The sequence below is a fragment of the Aulonocara sp. 'chitande type north' Nkhata Bay genome, linkage group LG3, assembly GCF_057382095.1.
Source record: "Aulonocara sp. 'chitande type north' Nkhata Bay isolate Kocher_YH1m ecotype deep benthic linkage group LG3, A_spYH_male_GT1.1, whole genome shotgun sequence".
In the NCBI taxonomy this organism is placed as follows: domain Eukaryota; kingdom Metazoa; phylum Chordata; class Actinopteri; order Cichliformes; family Cichlidae; genus Aulonocara; species Aulonocara sp. 'chitande type north' Nkhata Bay.
The window spans coordinates 75,988,959-76,006,674 of record NC_141346.1 but is presented as its reverse complement, the minus strand read 5'-3'; the positions used below and the strand labels follow the sequence as shown (position 1 = coordinate 76,006,674).

Genomic DNA, 17,716 nt, shown 5'->3' with positions numbered 1-17,716 from the left:
CCTGGCACTGCCATGGTATCTGTAGTCTGCATTGACCACATGTGTATCTGTTGCAATGAACACATCGCACAGTGGCATGATTGTTCTTGCATTTGTGTTTGACCTGACACGTGGCTCTTTTTCCAGGGCTCGTTGTGGAGGGTTGTGTCCAAAGCAACTGTTCTTTTCTTGCCTTCTTCGCAGCTACATGAGAGTGAGCCAACTCTCTTGCAAGCTCCACCAGGAAGTCCACCCGTCTTTCCTTCATCCCGGTGCATGCTTGATACAACACATGTGCATTCAGTGCTGCCATGTCAATCATGTTATAAAACATGGCAACTGGCCAGCGCCGTGTTCCTCTGCGGACAGTGTACTCCCGAACCATCTGGTCCATCACATCCACGCCACACTTTGTTTTGTTGTAAAGGGTGACTGTGTTTGGCTTCCTTTTGGTAGTGTTATCAGTCTGAACCACGCTGTGCATGCTGCTAAGAATATAGACTGTCTTCTTCCGTTTGGCCGCATACGCCGTCAGCGTGGCAGCAGAGGTTAACAACCTAACAACCTAATCGTACCCCTGACACTAAAACACCATGTTTAGTCTCCAAAACGCCTTCAAACTCTTGGCGACGCTCATTTTTTCCACAAGTGGAGTCACGTTCCAGTTTCTGTAAACATGGTGCAAACACACACGACCCTGAGCTGAAAAGATGGATGGATGTGTAAAATCCATATTGCTGCTGTTCACAGCAGGACTTTGTTTAGCTTCTGTTCCAGTATTCCTGAACTGGCTTCTCCAAACCGGCAGCCTGCTGTTACGATCAGCTGTGGGAAATCTACAAACTCATTACAAAATATCAGAACTAAGACTTTTATTTTGACGGGTGGCATCTCAGCTTCAGCGTGTTGATGGGCACAGCCATGGTTACCACAGCTGGAGTTGGTATACGGCGAGCTGTGAGAGGACAGAGATGGAGAACGCACATTTAACTCTTTAACAGGAGATACGTTACGACTAACAGACGACTGCTGTCTACATGATGTCTTTGCAGCCCTTATGCTACATGTTACACAACTTTTCTTCATGCCAACAAGACTGAGGTGCCACATAGTCGACACATACAGCTGATTATGATGCATGTTTTACTATTGCTATGTTCACATCATCTGCTTGGCTTTATTACTGAAAGCCTGGAGATCCTCTGACGTGTGCATGGCTGATGTGAAGTATGATTAGTCCTACATGACATCAACAGCAGAGGCAATGAAAGCTTTGTTGTTAACAGGTTGTAGGTAAAGTCAAATGTCTACTTCTACACTTGTGTTGGGTAAAGTTCTTCTCACTGCAGCAGATTTATATCTGTGCTTTCACAGGGCGTGATGTGGAGCTCAGCGCTGAGGTGCAGGTCTGGAGACGGCATCCTGGCTGAAATATTATCATGCTCCCAAAACATTTCAGCTTTTATTTTGAAAGAAACAAGACTTGAAAACGAATCCCCTTCTTCCTCTTTGTCTTTGTTCTTCAGAGGAGTGTCACCTGGACAAACTCAGGGCTGTTCTAGAGCCTTTGTTATTATTTGACTCCATAGAAATAAAACTGAATGGAATCAAACAAAAACTCCCAAACAGCTAAAACACTTTGCTTTATTCTCTTTTTTAACAAATACGTTGAAGTCCATCCACAACAACACAGCTGAGATCTCCTTTGTAATCAAGTGTTTCCATCCTTTGTACAGATCTGCATACAAAACAATCATTTACGTCCCACAGAAGTCTAGTTACACGTAACTCTACAAGAACTGGTGAATGACAGAAACATGAGACACATGATCACAGGTGATAACAAAAAGAGAAAGAATTCATGTGTTAGTGATGTTTTTCAGCCCTGATGGCTCATGTTGGAGAAACAAGCTGAGGTACGTGGAAAGTTCACACACACAAGTGGGCGTGAGCGCACACACAGAGAGAAACACAACTGAAGCATCTGTTTGCTGTTTCTGCTTTCATCATCTCTGCTGCTGTGTCAGGCTGGGGTCTCTCAGTGACGTGGTTGAGGTGAAGTATGACGAGTATCCCTGATTCAGTCCATCGAGACAAAGGGCAAAGAAAGCTGTTGTTAACAAACTCTATGGTGATGTGGCATTTAGCTCTGACTCTACGCTCTGCTGAATCCTTTGAACCTGCTGATCAGTAAAGCTCTACGTGCTGCAGCAGATTGACCTCATCTGTGTTCACAGGTGTGGACCTCAGCGCTGAGGTGCAGGAGACTTTCATTCAGTTCTCCCTGCAAACAGCATCCAGCCTGGAAATACTGTCATCTTTCCCACAAATGGTGCTCTTATCTCAGAGAAGAAGTCTGATGTAAATAACTGCAATCAACAGTGATGTTCTGCACAGATCACTTTTCCATTTTGCTCTCTAGATGAGTCCCAGCTGCCTGACCTTGTGTCCAGGTGATCGTCTCACTGAGGAGCTTTTGTTCTGAAAATCTCACGTCCATCACCTGTTTCCTTTTTACTATCTCTGCTCTTTCTTTATTCACAATGCTCATAATATCACACAATTATATTCATCACCTGCATGTTTTTATCCAGCTGCTGTTAGAACCAAACAAATAAAAAGGATGAAAAGCCTGAAATCCTTTGATTTATTACATTTGAAACAAATATGAGAGCATCCCTAACAGCACAGCTGAGACCTTTGTTTTAATCAAGCCTTTGTATCGACACACTTGTAAAGATTCATATACAAAACATAATAGAATAAATCAATATAAAATACACATAATCACAAAAATGCAGCCATGTTGTGAGTTTGCATCTAAAACATGCATGTTTCCCTTTGTACAGGCAGATTTACAGCAGACAAAGCAACACGCTGATCGACTTTGACCGCTGCAAAAACAAAATACCCACCAAGTCTGAAGTCGATCAGAGGAACTGTTGACAGACTGACAGACAAACAGATGCTTGATTCATTAGTGCGATTAAATGTTCTTCTTTAGCAGCATCACTTCATGTGTTTGTGTTCCAGGAATAAAGGTCTGTTTAAACTGGACGTCTCCTCAGCATCACTCGTGCTGTCGTGGTTTCAAAGCTGTGCAGAAAGAATCTGAGGGATGATACAGAGGTGACCAAAGTTACAAACATCCAGCTGTGCTGCAAATGTTTGCAGAGCTCCAAACTCTTTGGCTTTCTGCAGAGCAAGTATGGAAGAAGCACCTGAGCTAACTTCAGTTTAGACGATATGAGGAAAAATGCTGCTTCCCAAAGTTTCCTACAAGTATCCAGTTTATATTTAGAGAAGCGAAGGCTCTTTATCCTGACAACTACTCCCTGGTGGATCCCTGTCCTGTGACAGCAGCAAAGACTGTGTATCAGTATCATCAAAGCCACTTCAATAACCAGTGTTTAAAGCTCTCTAGCAGATGGACTTCAGTGGCAGCAGCCTCTGTCTGCTGTGTACAGAAGGTTCTCTGATGAAGCACACAGCAGATGCTGCACTACAACAGCAGCAGCAGCTCAGCTTCAGTTTGCTTCGACGCCCTTTTTGACCTGTGAAACAGCAGAAAATGAAACATTTCAACACCCGTTTGTTAGCGTGAGCTATTCTGCTGTTTTTCATCATTTCACAGGTGAAATAAAATCACATTTACTTCCTGTAGGAGTGATCGTGTCCAGCCTGACTGAGACCATGTGCTCCATCCTGCACAGGTAATAAACCTCTGACATGAAGGGCTGTCAAGTAGTTTTAGACAAATGGGGTAAAAGAGACGTTAAAAGCTTAAAGAGAAACTACATTTTCTAAGAACTGTCTGACGTTCACCTCTCACACAGTGGATACGATTCTGCCGCTGCAGGAATAATCTTTGTGGTTATGAAACTGTCCATGTGTTTGCAGAAAATGTCACATGTTCAAAGCCATCCCAGCACCTGGGGTTTGTATAAGTGCAGCTGTTGGTGGGGAGATAGTCTCACTCTTCTATATAAAGAGTCAGCAGGCAGCAGATCTTCATCTGTGATCTCCTCCATCATCACGTCTTCACTCTTCAGCAGCTATGGCTTCACTTCGTGCCCTTCTGGGAGTGGTGCTGTGCTCCTCATGGTTTCTGCTTCTTTTTTTTTTTTCTTTTTTTTCTAAATGACATCAGAAACAGCAGTATGCGACATTACGTGATGGCAGAGCTTCAGTTCATCCTTTGTCATTTTTTTTTTTTTTTTTTTTTTTTAAATAAATAGGACAGGGGGAATGAATGAGAGAAAGAGGGGGAGAGAAAGAAAGAAAACCACAGGGGAGAAGAGACGGTGAGAAGGGGGGGGAAGAGAGAGAAAAAAAAAAAGAACTCCTGGGTCACCTGTATGGAGAAAAAAAAACAAACAAACAAAAAAAACAAACAGAGGAGACAGCAAACAACAAAGAGCAACATAATAATAGAGAAAACAAAGCACCATCACAATAAACTAGCTAGTCATAGATATCAATATTTACTAAATAATAAACGATATTGTGCAGCACGCAAGATAGACAGCGCACAGTGTGCTTTGAGGCAGCAGCCAAGAAAGCTTTAGTCCGCGTCTGTGAATACCCATGTGTGCATACCTGTGTGGATCAGCATGCTTGCATTCCAAAGGTTTCTCCATGTAATGATCTGCTAGGGAGTGTGGGGGGGCCACAGCCCCGTCCTCCAGGGTGTGAAGCGGGTATGGAGGAGATCAAAACTCCAGACATCCAGAGGCCCCCAGAACACAAGAGACCATGGAAGACCAACAGAGGGGCAGCCGCGCCACTGTTCCAGTAAGAGCTGAGGAGAGTCCCAGATGAGGGCTCGCCCAGCAGCCGCGGAGCAGAAGTCAGGGGGAGTTGCAGTGACGCGCCCGTGAGCTCCGCCGGCCCCCAGCTGTACCTGAGTGACCGAGCCCCAGGCCGAGAGGCCGGGGGCACCCCACCTCCAAAGGGGCCCGAGCGAGCCCCAGGCCCCAGGCCCCGACAAGCGGCCGCCAAGGAGTGAGCCGGTGTGTACCCGGACGCCCACCCCCAGACACAAAGAACCACCAACACACCGACACCTGAGGGAGTCCGCCACCGGCAGGGGAAGTGGTGGTGGGTGGAGATAGGCCTCCAAACCTTGGAGGGCCTGAGGTGTCCCCAGAGAGGTGGCGCCTGACACCCAACCTGACATATAGACACAGACATACAGGCACACACAGACACAAACATCCATTCCCCCCCTCATGCTCTCATACGCACTCACTCCACACTCAACCAACGTGGAGACAGACATAAAGAGACGCTGTACACACAATCACACTCCCCAAGCGTACTCTACAAACCGGGTCTAGGTACACAGCAAAATCCGAAGTGTTGATGTGAGTTAAAATTACTGGTGTTAAAAATTTCGAGTTGAAAAGTGTTGGTTTGAGAGTTACAGTAACACTAACGGTGCTGAAAAAGCTCTGTAGCCGGAGTTATTTCAAAGAGTCAATACTATAACACTCATTTGGAGTTGATTTCCACATCCGGGTTTTTCGCGCTCATGGGCATGAGGAGTCCGCCAGAGGTTTGCTGTCAAGATCGAGGAGGTTGTTCAGGTAAGAACTATACAACAAGACCTATGTTATTTTATCATTATTAAATATTGTAACTAACTAGCCTATAACATTATTTATCAGAAGCATGCAATATTTTCCTAATGTGGAGTGTATTCATCTGCGGTAAGAGATGGGATTCGTTAGCTTAGGTAGCTAAACTATCCTCTATAACAAGTTAATATTGCAGCGAAAATAAATGCGTGCTTAATATAATTCTCAATTCTAGTTAGTTCTAATGTCATAAGAGAAATGCTTTCCAGTGTTCAATGCTTATTAAATGAAACGAGGGAGGAGTTAGCTATCCTCTGGATATGTTAAATGTAATGTTAAAATTTGAATTTGTGGTAGCCTAGCTGGCAGCTAAGACAAATGCGTTTAGCCCACTGCTTTTAAGGGAAGCGAACATTCGCCTCAGAAATATCCTATTTAAAAGTGAACTAAACAATCACATGGAGACGTTCAAGTCAAGTTTTGGAAAGCGTCAAGATAGGCTAATTACACGTGCTACCAGCGAGTTTAGCAGTAGCCTAGCCTACAAATCTTTGAAGTGGCAGGGGGTTATGGAATTCTGTTAGATGTTAGTGACCAAGCAAGGCGCGCTGCGTTTGTGCATGGGTTGCTTGCTAACGGTTAGGATATATCATACATGTTGTAGTAGGGCTGCTCAATTAATCGAATTTTAATCACGATTACGATCTGGGCTTTCAACGATCATTAAAAATGACTGAGCCGATTATTAGCCCCTCCCTCGTGCTTTACTCTCGCGCTGCTCCGTGTGGCAAATCGAGCGCACCTCTCTGCATTTCGAACACGTGTCACAACAATTAAGAGGACCCGAGGGAAGCTCGGAAAGCTAAGCAGAAGTTATTTGGAGAGGAGAGTGACTGCCGTTGGTTGAAAAGAGAGGTAAAAAAAACTTCAGTGGTGTGGAAACATTATGGGTTCGCGGAGTCAGACGTGGATCAAGTAGACATAGTGTGTAAACTTTGCTACAGTGTTGTAGCTGCACCACAGAGCAACACTGCAACGTTCACTAAACATAGATGTTTACATTTTTCATTTATTTTTTATATTGCAAACATTTGCACTGTTATCAGTATTTGCACACTATTTTATATTATTTTTTGACAATCTTTAAAGTCATTATTCAATACATTGTTATTGTTAAATAAATATCGTCAAATAATCGAGATCTCAATTTCAGTGAAAATAATCGTGATTATCATTTTTGCCATAATCGAGCAGCCCTATGTTGTAGTAGGCCTAATCTAAGGGAACATTTTCCCCTTTTCTACAGTTTTAGTGAAATAGGCTACCATCCAGTGTTTAAGACAAAGCGGTATAACGACTGAGGGTCGTTGACGTCGCCTCCACTGATAATCCTAGCATGTCGTGTCACAAAACAACCACCACAAAGTAGCAACTAGCCAGACGGCTGTGCATGTGTCAGAAACTCCCGATATAAATGTAAGACTTGCACTCATTAATTTACAGTATAAGGGATATTTGTTGTCATAAGTGAAAGCGTGATGAAGGCAGGTGTGCGTTCAACAGGAAATTTTATGTGGATTATCATCCTGACATGGTTTAAACAGAGATGCTTTTCCCCAAGTAGGCTACAGCGATTTACTCGCAACATAGCAGAACTAAGTATCTAGCCTGCGTGCAGACGAGAAGATCGCCGTTGTCGTCTTATAAACATGTGGATGGGTGGATAATTCATTGGATGCTATTTCTGTGTACCCAAGTTCAGCTATTTTAGTGCGCAGGGGGAAGCCAAATTATGTTCCTGAGGTTGAAGTGGTCTGTCACCCCTTCACAGATCATCACACAATGTATAGCCTAATATTTTCTTAAAGTTGTCCGGATTTGTTGCCACTTAAGCTATGGTTTAAATATATGGTAAAAAATATTCTGTGCCCCCTTCTCTCCACCAGGTGCTGTTGTAAGACATGTTGCTGAAAGTGAAATACCTCAATGTAAAGAAGTACATTAAATTGCACGCAGGATTCACTTATCTAGAATTCATCAGTGAAGGTAAGATAACCTGGCAGAACAAAATTTGTTGCACATGTATCAGTTCATCATGTTTGCATCTCATCTATTTAAAAAACGAATTAAATGTTAACACATTTTATTTTAATGTGTGACATTAAAAACAGTACAGAGCAGTAGGCCTAGGCCTATATTGTTGCTGCAGACTTGTCTAATTTAACCATTTTAAAGACAGGTAAAACAGCTGTTAATAAATATTAGCTAAATAAAAAAGTCAAAATTAGTTTTTAAAAAAGTTTTTCAGGCGTTTTAGGTGACATTATGCTTATCTTTTTGTAAAGCCAAAACCAAGTTTGGACTTCCGGATGCTGCTGACCTTGATATTTTCGATGAAACTGACACAGCTGTCGAAGAAGACATTTTTCTGGAGTTACTGGAGGCCCAACCAGACCTATGCCTGACAATACGTGAAAAGATTTCAGATGAAGGTAAATGTTATCATAACTTAAATTTTCAGAGTATAGCCCACTCAATGTAGAGCCAAGTTCTTTTGCTCTTGATGCAGATGACATTGACCTGTCTTCATGCAATATACATGACAGTGGACAGGGCTGGGTCATATTTGTATAGAATGTTGTCTGAACATGAACATTGAAATTGTGTTATTAATGGCATTGTGGAGTAGCCTAAAGAAAGTTAACCAAATCATCTCTCCCAAAGATTTTTGTCCTTTAGCTCATTCCACACCATCCTCCTCGGATACATTATCTTCCCTCACGGACACTATATCACTTTCATCAAGTGACAGTGACCTCAGGGAAAAGGGCATTCCTGCAGGCCGCAGTAGATCCAGCAAAGACAGTTCTGCACCAAATGTTTCTGTGTCAGAGGCTGCAAAAGAGGTAATTGAGAACAGAAAATGTCTTTTGTATTTTTGAGTTGACACCATTTATACTGTAGATTGTTATACAAATTGAAATTCAAAACATGGTGGTTCCCAACTTGCCCTGTATGAAAAAATGTTAGTAGAAGTTAGTGCTTCTTGCTAGATATGTCTTTCACAGGTTTGTTGACATTCCTCTAAACTTTCACCTTTACTGACAAACAAGTTTTTATTGTTATTATTTTCCCTTTTATATGAGCAGATGGTTAAAAATGCCTTGACTAGGAAACCTGGTGGAGAGGAAATTCTTGAAGAATACAATGCCGAAAATTCACTGAGCCACCGCACCCGGCGGCAGCTTGTTAACATATTGGCAAGTGATATGACTGAGAGACATGGGTAAGAGTAATAGTACCTAATAAAAAAGTAAAGATGGGCCATATGGAATATTCTTGTAATGTATACTGCAGTAAAGACACATACTTCTGATTTAACATTGTCAATTGTATTTCCTCTATAGCAGAATTCCCTCCCGTAAGCAAAAGGAGAAATATGCCCTTGGAATAATTACACTCTTTCCCTCATTGAAGGATCCATTTTCTCCAAACGGCTATGTAAGTCATGCAGTGATTGTAAAACAGCACATTATTTAGTTTTCATCATGGAATAATTACATCAGCTAAATGATTTAAAAGAAAAATCTTAATTCCTCTTTCGTAATAACTATTGTCATAAAACTGTATTGAAATTGTGGATGTTGTTTAACATGTATTGCACCTGTTACATGATAATAGTCCTTGGGTTTCTTTTTGCTGAATCTGCAAAGTCTGTAAGATCGCATTTGATGTTTATTTTTCATCTATGTTTAAATGTGACAGGAGCATTTCTACGACGGAGTGAAAGGCACTGGATATATAGCGTGGCGCCTCAAAACCATGTCCAGGTCTACAACCAAACGGCCAGTGAAGGAAGTCCCAGTGCATCAAGAACAAGGGCCTAAGCGCAGAAGATTAGCAACCACATTGCCTCAGCAACTTGATGGAGATGCCTGCAAGGAGGCCATCTCATTTCTTGTTCACTCTCCTGATGAAGCAAGTGTATTTCAGAAGATGAAAATGACGTTCCAACATCGCCAGGATCTGGTGCATGATCCACAAAGAACTGCAGATGTCTTCAAAACATTTCCACGCTTTTTGGATGTCAAAGGACTAGTAAGTCAAATCACTTGATATTTTCAACTGTTAATCCTTTTTTTTTGTTTTGCTGATGTGGATGGCAACAGTAAAAGATGTGATCATTGGTCATCCCAGTCAGGCTATATCCCATATTGGTCAAAATCACATTGCAATGTAAACAATGTTGAGCACTGTCTTTATGTCCTGTGTGTATGATGAACAGGTCAATCAAGACTTCCTGCTGCTGTTTGGTGCTGAAACAGCCACCAAGTTGCTTGAGAAGTGGGACATGTCATTCAAGCCAAAGGTTATTAAAGAAGCCAAACAGCTGACTCAGTCAACTGACCTGTGTCGTTTGATAAAAGCTGCTGAGAAACCAACAGAGAGTGATGTAAATGGTAGGCGTCGCACCATGCTTGTTTGATTTTAATAATATTTATTTTTACCTGTCATTTTGAAATTGTTTTATAAATTCAACCATACACAGACTGGGACAGTGACATGGCCTCTCTGCTGCTACTCCTTCAACTTTTGCCACCCACAGCTGGACGAAAGAGGAGAACCAAAATAAGTCCAACTGATGCAGCACACAAAATGGTGCACTTTCACAAGGTAAATATGTTGTCTCACTTTTTAAAATCCTACAAAACACTTTTTCAGTTTTTGCACTTTTTAGTTTTCCTCTCCATGAAGTATGTGTCTTAGTATTTTGTAATAAGTTAGCAAGGCACATAATGTCAAACTGAATGAATGGTTCATACTCAGCAAGTATAAGCTAGGCCTATATGTCAATATCTCATTTGTTTTTAGTCATGCTGCAGCATTGATGAACACTTGCAAGCAAGAGATGGTAAACAACCATACATCCTCGCTGTTGGTCGAACCCAGAACAGCATTGACACCTTCTACATCGCAGTGGACAAACAGCTCATCCCCTGCCAAGCCACCAGCTCACTCAGTGCTTTTGATGAACTTTTCAAATCCCACTACGTGTTCAACTTATCTTACGACGAGTCACTGGTTCATCTCTACAGTTTTGTGCAGACCACCATATTCAACATTGATGCCACCTCAACAGATGAGTCACCACGTGTTCGTGAGTTGCGTGCCAAAATGTTGAATGAGAACCATGTTTAAATGTTTTATCTGTCAAACTCTGCATAGCACCAGTCAGGCTTTGATAAGTCATTTGCGACTAGGTCACAGTTTTTATCCAAGCACCAAATTTAAGTTGGCTTGTTCACAAGATGGTTGCAGCCGTCAGTTCACTACATATTCTGGTTTAAAAAAACATTTAAATAGTGTTCATGATGAAGATTGTTGTCAAAGTGGTGATGCAGAACCCTCAGAGTCATTTCAAGCTGATTTTGACAGATTACAAGATACAGACATAGCAGTTGCAGGAACAAGTGTTACTCAGAGCCTAGAGGTTGGGTGTTCTGAAAACAATGGGTCAGGTCAAAGAATTAAAAAAAATTCTGAAGCAATTTGCACTAAAATTATTGGTAAACTCAATGGTAGTGGTTTGGCAAATAGTTTTGTGTCATCACTTGTTTGTGATTTGGAAGATTTTGCAGATGGACTGCACTGTGAGTTTAAACATAAAGTACTGAACGTTGTGCCAACAGAAAATCCTGTTAGATCTCCAGTGGAAAAATGTCTTGAGACTTTTGACAATCCAGTTGAGAAGTTCGACACTGAAGCTAAAAGAAAGTCATATTTCCGTGAAAAATGGGGAATTGTGGATCCAGTGGAAAAGACTTTAGGAATACGCTATGATACAAGGTTAAATAAAAAATCAGGCACTTATGACCAGGTACCAGTAAAAGACACTTTTGTGTACATTCCAATTTTGGAAACAATCAAATTTATATGTCGCAATTCTTATATTTGCGAGCTGCTTGCTAAACCATGTGTATCAAAAGAAGACAGATATGAAGACTTTTGTGATGGGAGTTACTATAAGTCTCATCCATTGTTTTCAAAACCACAGACTTCTTTGCAAATTCAGCTTTATTATGATGACTTTGAGACTGCTAATCCACTTGGTTCCAAACGTGGTGTTCACAAAGTTGGTGCAATCTATTTTGTCCTCAGAAATCTGCCTCCAAAGTTAAATTCTGCATTGATGAACATTCATTTGGTTGCATTGTTTCATGCAGAAGATGTGAAAAAATACGGCTTTGATCCTATTTTACAGCCTCTGATTGATGACATAAAGTTTTTGGAGAGCCATGGCATTGATTTACCCTTCTCATCTGAAAAGGTCCATGGCACTATATGTCAGATAACTGGGGACAACTTGGGGATGCACTCAATTTTGGGTTTTGTTGAGTCTTTCAGTGGACGTTACTTTTGTCGTTTGTGTTTAATTGCAAAACAGGATGCACAGAGTGTGTATACTGAGGATGATCCAAAGATCATCTTACGAGGGAAAGAACTTTTTGAAATGCACTGCAGTGAGTTGCAATCTGATCCTCAAAAGCTACATGTGTTTGGCTTAAGAAAGAATTCTACACTGAACACTCTTCAATTCTTTCATGTTTGCCAGAACTTTTCCTTGGACATTATGCATGATATTCTCGAAGGGGTAGCACAATATGAGATAAAGTTACTGTTGGAATATCTGTCAGACAATTTTCTGCCGAAACCTGCTCTTTTGTCACGGATCTATGCTTTTGACTATGGCTACTTGGAGAGCAAAAATCGTCCAACAAGGGTGAACTTAGACAGTAGTGGTAATAGTATAGGTCTTAACTCCATTCAGACTCTTTGTCTGATAAGAAACATTCCTTTAATTTTTGGTGATATTGTGCCAGAAGGAAATCAGAACTGGACTATGCTATTGCTATTGTTGCAAATAATTAACATCATATTCTCTCCATCTGTTACACATGGCATGACTGTGCTTCTAAAACATTTAACAATGGAACATCATGACTTGTTCAAATTGTTGTATCCAGGTAGGAACATGATTCCCAAACACCACTTTATGTTGCACTACCCAACTTGCATCAGAAAAATTGGGCCATTATTGCATGTATGGAGCATGAGAGGTGAGGCTAAACATAGGGTGTTCAAAGACACCCTTAAGAACTTTAAGAACATCACAGTGTCACTTGCCAAAAAACATCAAACATCCATAGCATACAAGTGGGAGACATGTCCTTTAAGCCATGTTGAGTATGGGCCCTTGAAATCATTTGATGTTGATAGTGAGGAAAATAGTGAAATGATCTCCCTAGGCTTGCCTGCTGTTGCAGAAGAGGCTTTCTCTGCTAATTGGGTTAACATTAATGGGACTGAGTACAGAACAGGATTGGTCATTTGTTGTGGTTCTGAACATGAGATGCCGGTGTTTTGCAGAATAAAAACAATAGTTTTGGTCAATAGTCACACCTACTTCATAGTTCAGAAGCTTGTGGTTGAAAATTTCAGTGAACATTGCCATGCTTATAAAGTGTTTGAAACGGATGAAAAATATGTTGTTAAAGCAGACTGTATTGAAATATACAAGCCCTTTGATTTGCAAAGTGCTTATGGTGATGATGATGGTCTGTACATTGTGCCATTATTTTTGTTGTGAACGTATGCTGTATGGTGCTTGGAATTTAATATTTATTAAAATTCTTATGTGACCAATTTTATGTTTTCTCCTTTTATCGTGTAAAGGGACTTAACAAGGACTTTCACTGAATGTAACACAGTAGTCATACAGTAATTGCACTTTAATGCATTTTTGTATTCAGACAATTAATACAGACTAGTATTTAAAAGCTCATATATGTCACTTTAAAGTGCCAAAATAACACTGTAAAAGTTACAGAATAACACTCTAAGTGAAAACAGTCAACACAATCCAGTGTGAAAATAAACACTTAAAAGTGTCATAAATAACACCATAGTTGTTGTGTAGTAACACCCTCAGTGAAAAGAGTTAACCCAAGCCAGTGTAAAAGTGAACACTTATCAGTGTCCTAAAACAACACTATAAATGTTAGGTAGTTACACTCTGAGTGAAGACACTTCACACCATACAGAGTGAAATTTTAACACTATGGGTGTTATATTTTTAACACTACAATGGAGTTAAAATAATAACACTTTGCAAAGTGTTACTTTAACTCTAAACCAGTGAGAATTATATAAACACTGGAAAAGTGTTAACTTTAACACTATAGGAGTTGAATTAACACTGGAGATTTTGCTGTGTACCCTTGCCCCTGGAGGGGGGAATTGCACCCAGACCCAGGTGGTGTTACCCTTTTCCCTGCGGTGGGGAGAGGCAGACCACCCCGACTCCGCAGCAGCAGGGAGGCCCCACACCCCAGACCGCAGTCGGACGGCCAACTCCTCCTACTAGCCCTCCCGCTCCAGCAGGCCACAGAGAGTGGGGGTGGGAGAAGACTCCAAACCTCCCTCCACCCGCTCATTGTAATGTTGATGCATGTGTGTTCTAAGGTGCAATTAAAACCCAGGAGGGCATGGAGCTACCTGCCAGAGAGCAGCAGGTAAGTGCATGGTCCCTCCTGCTAGCCCTCAATGACTAAGTGTATTTAAAATTGAGAGGTGGGCAACGACGTCAGGGGTGAGGTGTACACCCTGATGGTAATTTGGACTCCGTGATTGTGCCCACCCCCAAGATCCTATATGTATGTGTAATGAGAGTGTGAATAATGTGAATGTCTAAGTTGTGGGATAAAATTGAGGCAGAGGCAGCCAGAAGGGGACGGGGGGGGGGGGGGGGGGGGTAGCCTCCTCTGCACCCTGGTGACATACCCCTACTCCAAGGCCCTGCATGTGTGGGTGGTTGTGGAGGAGCGGGAAGAGGGAGGCAGCTGGAGATGGGGAGGGAAGGAAGGGAGGGGCAGGTAACCCCTCCCTGGGGCCAGCTCCCCCGCTGACCCCAGTAGGCACTCCCACCCTTCGCGACCCGCCAGGGAAGGGGGGCCCAGGCCCATCAGACCGGGGCCCAGTGCAGTAGCGCCCTCCGGCTCCACAGAGCCCTGGACAGTCCACCCAACCCCACCACAGAGAAAACTGCACCCACCCCACCATCCACACATCTTCCAGACTACATGAGACGGTAAACGCCCAGGCTGAGATCTTCCTCCACCTCTCCTGTATCTCCCCCTCCTGCAGAGAGTTCCTGAAGAGAAGAAAGCTCCTGCAAGATGTGACCATCCCCCCCACCAGTTGAAGAGCCCCCCAGGCGGCTCGACGCACCGGCGGCACCCTGCTCCAGGGCCGGGAGCAGGGTGCCGCCGGTGCGTGGTTTCTGCTTCTGCCTCAGGCGGACTTTGATTTACAGAGTCATCCATAATATTTTTTATTTTTTATTTTACTGCCCATCTATTTTCATACAAATGTCTCCGTCTTATGGAAAAGGGGTGGAGCTTATCCAACGAGGACAGGCAGGGCCCCCCCAGACAGTTTAGCAGTCTATACAGGAGGCTGACCTTTGCAACATGTACTTCTATAATGACTTCACCATTTAGGTTATTTGGTTATGTTTCACCCTGGATTTTGTGTGATAATATTTATTTTGTCCACTGATTTAAAAACAACAAACTATATGAATATAAAACAGAGTGAACAACAAAACATCAGCTTTGGAAACTTTGATGTAAAATTCTGCAGTTGTTTTCTCAGATATAGCATAAATCAAACTAACATACATCAGTGTGTTATTAATGTGCACACACACACACACACACACACACACACACACACACACACACACACACACACACACACACACACACACACACACACGTGTTACAATAAACAGCTCTTGTGCTTCTGTATGATTCTCAGTGCTTTCCATTTGCGTGTCCACAGGTTGCTGTAAGTGGTGCTTGACTGCAGTTTGCTCTCATTTCAAGTGGTTTGCTGTCACAAAGCCAACAGGAAGTCCGGCCATGGTTGAGCCAACTGAAGATGGGTTGAAGGTGGCGTCCTCGTTTCCTCTGTGAGTGCGAGAGGACAGACAAAGCAAACACCGTTTGGACAGCATTAAAATATTTACACTGATGATTAATGTTGTGTCTTTGCACCTGTAGCGATACATGTTGGAAAATGGAGACTTTAGCCACCAAGACTGACGTGCCTGGAAACTTCCCTGTGAGTACGCCCACAAAGACAGGAAACAGTTTAGCCACCGCGGTTAATCCTCCATCATCATCATCCAGTATTTTTCACATCTTTTCTTCTGCTGTTTCCCTTGTTGTCAGTCACGGGGTTTGTGACTGAAATGCGTGTGGTCGACGGGAAGCCTGACGAGTACGGCCTGAATCATTCCATCAACACCGGACGGAGTGAAACCTTTGTTGAAAACAGATTATATGGTAACGTTGCATTTAGCTTCAGTAAACTGTGAAGTTACAGCAGCAGATTTACATCACGTGGCTTCACAGGAAGTAGTCTGGACCTCAGCGCTGAGGTTCAAGCAGCTCTGCTTGCAGACGGCATCCTTCCTGAAAATGTTCTTCATCTTCCTAAAACCAGAACTTTTACATTGGTGCTGAAGTTCTATATAAAAACAGCCTGAAATACAAAGTGATGTTGTGCACTGATTACCTCACACTCTCCATGTTTCCTTCTACAGAGGAGTGTCCGCCTGAGTGTTTTGTCTGATCTGTTGTTGATCGTCTCATTGACACTGCATGCAGATCTGACACCAGGGCTGGACTGGGACAAAAAATGGTCCCGGGCATTTTGACTGGAGACCGGCCCCCCAGGTATTAAAGGAAAAACCATGAAGCCTTTGAATGAAAACAAACGCTGTTGTCACAGTGATGGACGCTGTCTTGTTGGTATACATGCATCAGTCTAATAAACTTAAACCTGCACCATCCTCCCTGTCCTGGTATTCTAAACAGGAAGTAGACTGTTGCTCGAGTTAACCTCCTGAACATCTACAACACACGGTGGAAACCTGACATTAAGACAGAGACTAGAGGTGAGACATGATCATTGCTGATTACTGATGACAGATTTAGATATATTTTCATAAACCTTTCATTTGCCACATCAATAAACAGCACGGCAGGGCAAAATATGTTTTCTAACATGGCAACCTTTAAAAAGTGAAAGGAGACAGAAAGACAGGTGAGAAAGAATCAAACTGACTTTTTGATGCATTTTACACACAGTACTGGTGCAGAATCTAGAAAATGTGGGAAACACTGGCATCATATGCAGTACTTACTTCTGAAGAAATTATGATGGGACCCTAAAAAAATGACTATGTACAATAATGGATTTCTATACATTTTACATCAGATGGAAACGTTTGTTGTAAGATTCAGATAATTATTTATTAAAAGTGAGACATTTTAAATGAGAACAAGAAAGAAAAGTATGTCTTTGTGCCCCCCTCTCCCTGTTAATGCCCTACCTGCCCCCCTGGCAACACTTTGCTAGACCCGCCCCTGCACAGTTACCAGCTGTCAGCTACACAAAAAGGATCCTGGTGTTATTTGTCTCTCAGAAACAGTTCATAACTTCAACTCATTTTTGTTTTGTCATGTTTTGTTCTTTACATTGTCTTTCTTCTATATAATTGTTAAACATTTAATAAATATGTCCACAAAAAGATTTTAAAAATCAGACATTTCACACAGACACCCAAATGATTTCTGACTGATGAAGGGGGCTGAAGGTGCCCTGCTCTTGCCCAGCTTCTGCTGCTCTCTCCCTGCTCACTGTCAGCAGCTGACAGCCTCGGTCCTGCCTGAGACTCTTCATCTATCAGTGCCAAAGAATATGGGAAATAGCAACGCACAACATGCACATTACAAAACAAGCACATGAATCAGCATTACATTCATTAGTGAAGTGCTGACGTTCGTTCCTAAACTTTGGGCCTTAATTAACATCACTGTGAACTAATGTTTGCTTTGCTTCTTAACCAGTGAAGCAGCGAGGGGCTTTCTGAGGTTCCTGCTCGTAAATGCCCAAAATGAGTCGAGTATTTCTCTGCAACTACAAACTCTGTTTTCATCAGAGGTGTAAATATTACAGCACTGTGTCAGAGTCACTGAGGCTGGAACACAGAAAAAGGAAGTAGATGTATTTATTTTTAGACTTTATTG

The 17,716-nt window shown here is 42.2% G+C and overlaps 2 protein-coding genes across 3 annotated transcripts in view; both read left to right on the top strand.

Annotated features, from left to right (window-relative positions):
• Window positions 1-17,716, top strand: part of LOC147337049 (protein NLRC3-like) — a 646,813-nt gene that overhangs the window by 321,049 nt on the left and 308,048 nt on the right. The gene's annotated exons all lie outside the window — the stretch shown is intronic.
• Window positions 7,219-13,054, top strand: LOC147337051 (uncharacterized). Of its 2 annotated transcripts, XM_086287211.1 has the most exons (9): window positions 7,219-7,604; window positions 7,904-8,050; window positions 8,283-8,464; window positions 8,708-8,844; window positions 8,966-9,059; window positions 9,324-9,656; window positions 9,844-10,027; window positions 10,108-10,232; window positions 10,431-13,054. In XM_086287211.1, exons 1-9 carry the CDS (start codon window positions 7,520-7,522, stop codon window positions 10,755-10,757), a joined length of 1,614 nt encoding a protein of 537 aa, XP_086143337.1. In that variant the 5' UTR covers window positions 7,219-7,519; the 3' UTR covers window positions 10,758-13,054. The 2 variants fall into 2 exon arrangements, with proteins under 2 accessions (XP_086143337.1, XP_086143336.1); XM_086287210.1 differs by lacking the exons at window positions 7,219-7,604; window positions 7,904-8,050 and having other exon boundaries at window positions 8,175-8,464; window positions 9,844-10,018.

Excerpts from the sequence above, each read along its gene's own strand:
- LOC147337051 (XM_086287211.1), top strand. The coding sequence starts at position 7,520 with ATGTTGCTGAAAGTGAAATACCTCAATGTAAAGAAGTACATTAAATTG. Across the intron at positions 9,060-9,323 it reads CATTTTCTCCAAACGGCTAT|GAGCATTTCTACGACGGAGT; the intron begins GTAAGTCATGCA and ends TAAATGTGACAG. Across the intron at positions 10,233-10,430 it reads AAATGGTGCACTTTCACAAG|TCATGCTGCAGCATTGATGA; the intron begins GTAAATATGTTG and ends ATTTGTTTTTAG.